The sequence below is a fragment of the Scardinius erythrophthalmus genome, assembly GCF_964197995.2.
Source record: "Scardinius erythrophthalmus genome assembly, chromosome: 7".
Lineage (NCBI taxonomy): Eukaryota > Metazoa > Chordata > Actinopteri > Cypriniformes > Leuciscidae > Scardinius > Scardinius erythrophthalmus.
Genome location: NC_138227.1, coordinates 31,201,646 through 31,212,904, shown reverse-complemented (window position 1 = coordinate 31,212,904; position 11,259 = coordinate 31,201,646). Strand labels below are relative to the sequence as shown.

Sequence of the window (11,259 nt, the reverse complement as noted above, 5' to 3'; positions counted from 1 at the left end):
AATTGCAAATTTCGTAATTCTGATTTTATAACGTGTAATTGTGAGTTTAGACAGTATCACAATTCTGACTTTATTTCTCACAATTGCAAATTTCGCAATTCTGACTTTATAACGTGTAATTGCGAGTTTAGACAGTATCACAATTCTGACTTTAATTCTCACAATTGCAAATTTTGTAATTCTGACTTTATAACGTGTAATTGCGAGTTTAGACAGTATCACAATTCTGACTTTATTTCTCACAATTGCAAATTTCGCAATTCTGACTTTATAACGTGTAATTGCGAGTTTAGACAGTATCACAATTCTGACTTTATTTCTCACAATTGCAAATTTCGTAATTCTGACTTTATAACGTGTAATTGTGAGTTTAGACAGTATCACAATTCTGACTTTATTTCTCACAATTGCAAATTTCGCAATTCTGACTTTATAACGTGTAATTGTGAGTTTAGACAGTATCACAATTCTGACTTTATTCCTCACAATTGCAAATTTCGCAATTCTGACTTTATAACGTGTAATTGCGAGTTTAGACTATCACAATTCTGACTTTATTTCTCACAATTGCAAATTTCGTAATTCTGATTTTATAACGTGTAATTGTGAGTTTAGACAGTATCACAATTCTGACTTTATTTCTCACAATTGCAAATTTCGCAATTCTGACTTTATAACGTGTAATTGCGAGTTTAGACAGTATCACAATTCTGACTTTATTTCTCACAATTGCAAATTTCGTAATTCTGACTTTATAACGTGTAATTGTGAGTTTAGACAGTATCACAATTCTGACTTTATTTCTCACAATTGCAAATTTCGTAATTCTGACTTTATAACGTGTAATTGTGAGTTTAGACAGTATCACAATTCTGACTTTATTTCTCACAATTGCAAATTTCGTAATTCTGACTTTATAACGTGTAATTGTGAGTTTAGACAGTATCACAATTCTGACTATTTCTCACAATTGCAAATTTCGTAATTCTGACTTTATAACGTGTAATTGTGAGTTTAGACAGTATCACAATTCTGACTTTATTTCTCACAATTGCAAATTTCGCAATTCTGACTTTATAACGTGTAATTGCGAGTTTAGACAGTATCACAATTCTGACTTTATTCCTCACAATTGCAAATTCCGCAATTCTGACTTTATAACGTGTAATTGCGAGTTTAGACAGTATCACAATTCTGACTTTATTTCTCACAATTGCAAATTTCGCAATTCTGACTTTATAACGTGTAATTGCGAGTTTAGACAGTATCACAATTCTGACTTTATTTCTCACAATTGCAAATTTCGCAATTCTGACTTTATAACGTGTAATTGCGAGTTTAGACAGTATCACAATTCTGACTTTATTTCTCACAATTGCAAATTTCGCAATTCTGACTTTATAACGTGTAATTGCGAGTTTAGACAGTATCACAATTCTGACTTTATTCCTCACAATTGCAAATTTCGCAATTCTGACTTTATAACGTGTAATTGCGAGTTTAGACAGTATCACAATTCTGACTTTATTTCTCACAATTGTAAATTTCGCAATTCTGACTTTATAACGTGTAATTGCGAGTTTAGACAGTATCACAATTCTGACTTTATTTCTCACAATTGCAAATTTCGCAATTCTGACTTTATAACGTGTAATTGCGAGTTTAGACAGTATCACAATTCTGACTTTATTCCTCACAATTGCAAATTTCGCAATTCTGACTTTATAACCTGTAATTGCGAGTTTAGACAATATCACAATTCTAACTTTATTCCTCACAATTGCAAATTTCGCAATTCTGACTTTATAACGTGTAATTGCGAGTTTAGACAGTATCACAATTCTGACTTTATTTCTCACAATTGTAAATTTCGCAATTCTGACTTTATAACGTGTAATTGCGAGTTTAGACAGTATCACAATTCTGACTTTATTTCTCACAATTGCAAATTTCGCAATTCTGACTTTATAACGTGTAATTGCGAGTTTAGACAATTTCACAATTCTGACTTTATTCCTCACAATTGCAAATTTCGCAATTCTGACTTTATAACGTGTAATTGCGAGTTTATTTCACGCAATTTTGCCTTTATAACACACAATTTATTTCACGTAATTCTGAGAAAAAAATCTAAGGAACCTTTTTTACTTTTTATTCAATAATCTTCCATAGTTACAGAGATAGCCTAGGTGTGATTTTTCAAGAATCACATTTTATTGGTGCAAGTAAAGTAGTGGGGACGGTTTATGTATAAAAAAAATTAATAATGATAAGTTTACAGACCTTTTTCGGCTATTGTGTATTCTGATCTGTTGGTCGTCTCCGTGTTTCCCCCTGTCGGCAGCGAGGAGTCACTGTCACTACAGATGTTTTCTTTTTTCTTTCACATCTTTCCCGTCTCTCGTGCCCCCGCAGAGGGAGAGCGCGCGCGTGCGTGCTCCTCCCCCTCCTGCGCGCTAGGCTCCAGCTCTGCCACGTAATCTCGGTCGAGCCCCCGCTCCCTCACTAGAAACCTCCGGGAACCGTGACAACGACTGCGGAACACTCAAACACACTGTACGAAACACCTCCGGGCGGTGCGCGCGGGTGTAGCGGAACACACACTGTGGCGGTAAGCGAAAAGTGCGTGGAAGTGTCCCCACGCGCGCGGCGCGAGTGCACGAGACGCAGTCCAGTCCACATTTAGTGCATTTTTAAAGCGCGAGCACAAGCAACAGGGCGATCCATGTGTGTGAAGTGGGATCGGATACTTTTCGAGTCATTTGCATGCAACAGGTCGTTGATTTGTTGTCTGTAGCAACTCGTTTCATTGTAAACACTGACAAGCAACTTCGACGCAGAAGAGAAACTATGAGGCTCACGCTGTCAATGCAGTAGTTTTCTAGCATGTTCAATAGCAGCCTGGTCTGTGAGCTTGACCGGGACGACTTAGCTTTTCTCACGGCCAACTTTCATGTGTTTTGAGCAGTGATTCTGAGAACTGTAACTTTTTAGTTGTTATATTCAGAAAAGTTCAACACAAGATGTCACACACACCACCTGTAGTGCTGATTCATAATGTGACTTGCAACAGCATTTATTCACAGTATGGCGCATGTCGTGTTCATGTTATGCTGTATTGTGCTTAGTGGGTTTGGGATGTTGTATATGTGTGTTATAAAGTGAGTTATAAGGTTTGTGCAGCCAAAAATTATGTCATTAATTACTCACCTTCATGTCATTCGAAACCCGTAAGACTTCGTAACAAAAATAAAGATCTTTTTGATGAAATCTGAGAGCTTTCTGTCCCTCCAGTGACAGTCTACGCAACTACTAGCTTTCTGAGGCTTGAAAGTGGTAAAGACATCATTAAAGTAATCCATGTGACTCCAGTGGTTTAATCATAACTTTATGAAGTGATATGAATCCTTTGTTTTTGCAGAAAAACATAATTGACCAATTTTTTAGCAAAATTTTTTTTTTGCATTCTCAGGAGCACCACAACGCATGCATGTTGTTTCGACGCGAGAGCAGATACGTGAATGTGTGCTGGAGATTAATATTTTGTAAATAAAATAAAAATATAATAATATATAAAGTGATGCATTATGTTTTTTGCGCAAATAAAGCACTCGCGTCGCTTCATAAAATTGAGGTTAAACCAAGAGTCACATGGATTACTTTAAAGCTACACTGTGTAGGATTTTTGCCCATCTAGTGGTGAAATTGTTAATGACTACCAACTGAATATTACTTTCTAGCCCCTCCCATTCCGAGGGCGTTTTAACTCCTACGGTGGTCGTATTATTTCAAATCTGCCGGCAGTCGTGAGTAATCTCCCCCTCTCATTCGTCTCTGTGTCACTGAGTGTAAAAACGCGAAAGGCGAAGCTTGAATTTCCAGGTATGTCCCTCTTTGGCTAATGTATTTTCAAGATGGAGGCGCAACATGGCTGCCGCCATTCGAGCGACTCGCTCGTATGTATTCTAAATGGCAGATTCTACGCTTACGATAATACTTGATTAGTTGGTAGAAGTAATTACACATTAATGAGCACATATCATTTTAAAAGAACAAAGTGTTTTTTGCTAAAAATTACAGTGTAGCTTTAATGATGTCTTTTTATACCTTTCTGAGGCTTGAAAGTGATAGTTGCATAGGCTGTCAATGGAGGGACGGAAATCTCTTAGATTTCATTAAAAATATCTTAAATTGTGTTCCGAAGACGAACAAAAGTCTTAAAGGAACACGCCGACTTTTTTGGGACTTTAGCTTCTTCACCGTATCCCCCAGAGTTAGATCAGTCCATACATACCCTTTTCATCTCCGTGCAGACGCACCCACTGCTAGCCTAGCTTAGCACAAAGACTGGAGGTAAACAGCTCCAGCTAGCATACTGCTCCCAATAAGTGACAAAATAACGCCAACATTTTCCTATTTACATGTTGTGATTTGTATAGTCCCAGCGTGTACAGATAAAAAGGTCACATGAGACACAGCCATCTTCTAACTGTATACATACTGGGAACTATATTCTCAGAAGGCGAAGCACTGCTACTTCTGCGGAGTGATTTGCTCGCAGCGCCTGAGAATAGGAAAATGTTGGCTAAATAGGAAAATGTTGGCGTTATTTTGTCACTTATTGGGATCAGCATGCTAGCTGGAGCCGTTTACCTCCAGTCTTTGTGCTAAGCTAGGCTAGCAGTGGGTGCGTCAGACAGAGTTACGGCACGCACAGAGATGAAAAGGGTATGTATGGACTTATCTAACTCTGGGGGGATACGGTGAATAAGCTAAAGTCCCAAAAAGTCAGCGTGTTCTTTGAAGGGTTTGGAACGACATGAGAGTGAATATTTTTGGGTGAACTAACCCTTTAAGGTAATCTAGGACATTATTTACTGGTTGTCCACCAACCTTTTACCAACAAATTATGACATGACAACCCAGATCAAATATGGCGATGTTTCTTGATGGACCGGTATATGTTACATCATTTTGACACTATTAATAAAGGCTTTACAGTCATGGATATTTTCTGAATAATTGAGTATACACTTTTTTCAAATTGGCTCATTTCAATGAATCACTCCAACAAATTGGCCTGATTGATTCACTAGCGAATCAGTCATATTCAAAGTTATTTAAAATCCTTATCCATGAACCACAAATGAAACCCTGTTTCAGTTCCAGAATCTGCCAATAGTTTTGACATTAGATTTGAACAATTCTTCATATCAGTTTACATGTAATTTGCTCTAATTAAATTGTATGTATCAGCATTTATATATAGAAGTATCAACATCAGTCACTGAAAGACTTGTCGACTGCTTGTAAAGTTACACAACAGAGCTTCATGTCGCAGATTAACCTAATTCACCTAAGCTGTTCTACAATGTGAATACTATGAAAATTGGCTTGTGTGTTGATTTTTTGAAAGTGTTTTATTTAATTGAAAATGTGGTTTTATTCAAGCGTGTAGTTCATTATGACACACACGTAATGTGTGCACAAAATCACACAATCTTAAGATTCAGGATACAACACCCAGTTCCTGTTTGCCTGGGTGGGAATTGTGGCTCTGTATGTGTGTGCGCTACTGCATTTTCACATTCAGATTTCTTACTCCTGGCCTTTGCTCAGTTTCCATGACTACGGGTGAAAAAACTTACTAAAGGTGTGAAGCCACAGATATGGAGCAATATTTAGGACCTGAGCACCAATAGTGCATTTATTATTAATGTATTTTTATTTTGTATGGACGGCATGTATTAAGTGTGACATGCTATACATCCAGGGGTCTCCAACCTTTTTTCATTTGAGAGCTACTTTTTAAAAATGAAAGTGGCCGAGAGCTACTCATGTAATGCAATACTTAAATCTCTTAAATAATGTCTCAACTCTCATATTAGCAACTACCCAAACTGTTTTAGACCTAAAAGAGTTTTTGTGGGCCTATATATGTCACCCTTAAATATCAGATAAAAAAAAAAATTATAGAAAATTGTTGCATAGTATATTGTAAAAACACATAACTATTGTTGATTTTATAGTGCATCATAACTAGAGATGAAATGGCATGAAAATTTCATTTCATGATTATAGTGACCAAAATGATCACCGTTATCACAGAATCCTGTTTAAAAAGTAGTAATACTACACAATAAAAACAAAACCAGCAAATAACAAATAAAATAATAAAAAAAATAGCGCATTGCTTCAATTATTTGAAATAACGAACTTGAGCGCGCAAAAGACGCGATATGTGAACGACCCCTTGGTGAGCTACCTTAAATCAGGCTACTGGTAGCTCGCGAGCGAAAAATAATTGTCATGCATGCATAACTCATTTGACATACTACAAAATTAAATTCTCTCTGCAGAATCATTTGACAAAAACAACTTAAAAAATCTTTAAAAATCTCAAAATTGTATTATTTATTAATAATATACTAATATTATTACTTATTGATAGTATAGTCATATTTTTTTTATTGTGCACAGTTCATCATGGCACATTATTATAAGAAATCTTCGCAATCTTTTATCAAAATATATCAACTTACTGTGCCTCAGATTTTTACAGTCAACTCCCAATGAATGAAATCAACATTAACATTGACTAATGCTGTAGAAGTATTGTTCAGTGTTAACTAATGTTAACAAGTGACACCTTATGGTTGAGTTTACTCTAAAATCTTTTTTTGTTATTTTTTAGCTATATATAAATAAAAGCCATCCAACGGTTTAAAACTACATTGCTACAATTTTACAAAGGGTTATTCATAAAAAAAATTAATTTATTTAACAGTTGCATTGCTTCCGGTTCAGGTCTTTTGTATGCGCCTCGTTAAAAATAGAGCTATTTTACTCAAGGCACCTTTTATAAATGAGCAAAGATGAGCATAACAGATGTCCATCACATAGACAGATTGATATCTAAAAAACTTTATTTTATTTTATTCTTACTAACATTTGAATATTAAGGGCGTTTTCAGACCTGTAAATCGATTGCTTTGTTCCGAAACAGGGATTTAATTTGTTACAATGTTGTATTTTCTTCTTGGTTCAGATCGCTTTCACACAGCAACATTTGAAAGTGTTCCAAACATGTGTTTATGCAAGCGAGAAAAGCTGTCCGTTCATATCGGTGGTCAGATTTCACCTGTTTGCGTTCCTCTGCGTCATCCATCAAGATGGATAAACAAGTTCATTTTATTTTTGTGGCTTTATAAAACGCCAACAATATAAAGAGCTAGGTTAGTTGATTATCTTCCATATATATCTCCGTCAGTTCGCGTACTACCATTAACACTTTCTCTGACAAGCGAATGCAATGAGACCTGTTTTTTGGTTTGTTCATTTGGCGTTTGACATAAAGCCTATTGTACATGTTTTCACAGGAGGGCATCTTTTGGGTTTTATCTGGGATCGCCGGTAACCCGCTGTGTGGATACGCACTGAGCCATGCGGCAGTTGAAGGGCAAGCCGAAGAAGGAGTCGTGGAAAGACAAAAAGGAGCGCAAGCAGGCCATGCATGAGGCCAGGGAGCAGGTGACGACCATCGTTCTACCGACGCTCGTCGTGCTCGTGCTGCTCATCGTCCTCTTCGTCTACGTGGCGACCAGACCCGGAGCCATCGAGTAAAAACACTCCAAATAGCCAAATCCCCCTGTCCTTGTCTTGTCTCTTTCGTTTTCCCTTGTTCTTTCCCAATGCCATGAATTGGACACAATCATAAGGATGAATGGATTGATAAAGGAGAGGTTTTCAGCGCCATGTTTGGAGTGTATTAATGGAGTCTCCCGCTTTGGCTTCCAGCAAGAGCGCCTCTCCCAGCCACCAGCGTTCGTGTCTGTGGAGGCCATGTTGGCTCTAAATGCATTTACAGGGTTCCAGTTTCATGCCAAAGCACCTGAGACGCAGCAGACTCGGGCTGACCCAGGTACAGGGTCGGACCTGATGCCTCTGTGCTCAGTTACAAGTCAGTACAAATGAGAAGTGACTGTAGAATTGCACATGTTTGTAGCATGCACGCTTATGCACACACACACACACACACACACACACACACACACACACACACAGATCCCGTGGACGTGTCACAAATGAACTTTGTTGGATGTCACATGAAACCAATGACAGAAATGAATGTTTATACTTCTGAATGCTCATTACCGAATGCCTCTTAACAGTCAGTTGCTTAAGTGTTTTGGTTAAACCATGTGTGTGTGCGAGCAAATGCACCATTGAGTGCATGTTTTTATGACACATCTGTGATATACAATCCCAGCGGCAAACATACTCTTGTTTTAAAATGTATTCCAGCAGGACTTGGATCTAAGAATGTGCCTTAAAACTTTTAATGATGTAACCGCAGTTAAAGTATTAATAAAGAAGTTAAAAGCCACGCTGACTGCTTCAGTGCTTTTAATAAGACTCCGTGTTGTGATGTTTTACACTAAGTTTGAGAAGTTCCAAGTTCATATCCTTCTCATTTTGTTCAAGAGCACCACAGCCTGAGGCGCTGAAATATCCTGTGTTTCATTCTGAAGGGCTCAAACCCTATGCCCTAATCCCCTCAAAGGGATGAATGGGGTGTCTAAACTCGGTCCTGGAGGGTCACTGTCCTGCAGTGTTTAGCTACAAATTGCCTCAACACACCTGCTTGGAAGTTGTATGCTTAGTAAGACCTTGGCTGAATCCGAAATCGCCCCCCTATACCATCAAATAGGGCATTATTTGAAGGGACAGCCATTTGTAGTGGTGGACGTTATTGAGTACACTCATTCAATCCCACATTGCACCGCAATAACGAGTGTACAACCAATGTACTCTCAACGGCTGTCCGAATTCACTCACTCGTTTTCATTCACTCCTTGTGAACTGTACAGTGGTGGAAAGAGTACTAAAAAATTGTACTTGAGTAAAAGTATTGCTACTTAAGTAATAATTTACTTAAGTACAAGTAGAAGTACTGAAAAATAATATGACTCAAGTAAGAGTAAATGAGTAGTTACTATGTAGCTACGTTACAAAGTACTTCAGTATTTTTCTATTTCTACCACAAATGGGGAGATGATGGCGATATGGAGCGCTAAACACTCTCATGTCATCAGTTTCATTCATACTGAAAGCCCAGTACGGATTCATCCCTCGTGCAGAAAGTCCACAAGTGAGATCCATAGAAGTATTAAACTTATGACGTTTCAGGAAATGCCTTATATGGATATAATAACAGACGTTTTGACTTATGAAACATGAAGACAAACACAATATATCTGTGTTCATCAAGCTATCTCAGGTATTTTCATAAGAATTATGAATGTCTTTAAAGGGACTGTTCACCCAAAAAGGAAAATTAGCCCATGATTTACTCACCCTGATGCCATCCTAGGTGTATATGACATTCTTCTTTCAGACGAATACAATCAGAGTTATACTAAAAAATGTCCTGGCTCTTCCAAGCTTTATAATGGCAGTGAATGGCTGGAGAAAGTTTGAAGCCCAAAACAGTGCATCCATCCATGATAAAAGCGCTCCACTTTTACTCCAGGGGGTTAATAAAAGCCTTCTGAAGTGAAGCCATGTGTTTGTGTAAGGAAAATACCCATATTTAAACTTTATAAACTATAATCACTAGCTTCCGAAAGATGGACTACGCATTGATTCGATTTACAGTGGAAGACTAACCCCTGACCCGACGCACAACGTAATTACGAACACGTAAGCTCAGAGGAAAGAGCAAGACAAAACCCTGGTCGCGAATTAGCAATTTTGAAGAGAAATGTCAGAGGATTTCTATATAATAGAAGAGGAGCTTCAGTTTGTTGCCCAGCCCTATTTGTTTAAACCGCGAGAGGCATCTAAGCTTAAGATACTCCTACATCCTACTTCATACATGTGTTACTGGTTACTCTTGTGGCGCAAGTCAATTTGCGTAGTATGCGTACGGTCGTCTGGCGGAAGCTAGTTATTTTAGATTATAAAGTTATAAATATGGGTATTTTTCTCACGAAAACCAATGGCTTCGTTCTGAAGGCCTTTACTAACCCACTGGAGCCGTGTGGATAATTTTTTTTTTTTAATCATGAATGGATGCACTTTTTTGGGTTTTAAATTTTTTCCAGCCATTCACTCCCATTAAAAAGCGTGAAAGAGCCAGGACATTTTTAATATAACGTCTGAAAGAAGAATGTCATGTACACCTAGGAGGACTTGAGGGTGAGTAAATCATGGGCTGGGAACTAACCCTTTAATGCAATGCTAATCAACATAGCCTTTATGATAGAATTTAATAAAATAATATATTCTCACTCTGTGTTAAGAAGCAACATGAATCCACAGAAGTAATTTCAAACACGACTGACATGTATTGTGATTTTGGAGCAAAACATGATTGATAAATTGTAGTGTTTGATATTATGCTAAGCAAACATACTAGCTTTCCCTGTTGTCAAGAGCAATTATTTTATTACTAATTTTGAAAAGTAAGTCCAGGTAAGATCATTTGAATAATTTCATAATTGAAAGCAAAGAAGGTTAAGTGAGAGGTCCGATAAAAAAAAGAGAGTTGTATAGGCTACAACAGTATGAATAAAAAAGTGGCAGTAAAAAAAAAGAGGACGAGCTTTACCGTTCAATTGAATTGTGTCCATGTTTTTTAAGACACTTAACGTTACATTGTTCTTGCTCCGTCCATGCAATAACTGCGTCCATGATATGAGCCGAGTTTTTTATTTACTTCAACTGCTCAGTGCTCTGGTATTATCAATGGGACCCATTTCAGGAGTTGCCATAATTAAAATTTAAATATATGAGCATAGCTCACTAACACTTACATTCACTAAAACATTGAAACGTTAGCGATACTGATTCAAAACATGAGCGCCAGTGATTGAATGTCAATAGGGAGCCTAAGTCCATCCCCTTCCGGTCGACCACCATGGGACCTTAGTTCGGAAAAATATTGTATGGTAGTCAATGGCGAGAGACAACAAATATTTTGATCTCGTTTGAATTGTGCCCTGATTTACACATATGATGTTTGTCAATTTAAAAGATACATTTTAAAGTCAAGAAAGTCGCAGCTTGATGTAAAACTGCTGAGGTATAAGACTGTGAAAATACGTAATTACAAAGACTACAAACCCAGAAGGCGCACATGCGACGTCATACCTTTTCTCTCAATGAATGAAGTTAACTTTACTGAAGCTAACTTCTGACATTTTTTCTATAGTCTTACATTATAATCGTAATGTAACGCCGTCATGCCTGAGTGTT

At 37.4% G+C, this 11,259-nt stretch overlaps 1 protein-coding gene across 1 annotated transcript; it reads left to right on the top strand.

The window, feature by feature from the left end:
- Nucleotides 1-2,475: 2,475 nt before the first annotated feature.
- Nucleotides 2,476-7,768, top strand: smco4 (single-pass membrane protein with coiled-coil domains 4). The gene is made up of 2 exons (XM_081370074.1): nucleotides 2,476-2,611; nucleotides 7,380-7,768. Exon 2 carries the CDS (start codon nucleotides 7,444-7,446, stop codon nucleotides 7,621-7,623), a length of 180 nt encoding a protein of 59 aa, XP_081226200.1. The 5' UTR covers nucleotides 2,476-2,611; nucleotides 7,380-7,443; the 3' UTR covers nucleotides 7,624-7,768.
- The last annotated feature ends 3,491 nt before the right edge of the window (nucleotides 7,769-11,259 follow it).

Coding starts and splice junctions, on each gene's coding strand:
- smco4 (XM_081370074.1), top strand. CDS start 7,444: ATGCGGCAGTTGAAGGGCAAGCCGAAGAAGGAGTCGTGGAAAGACAAA.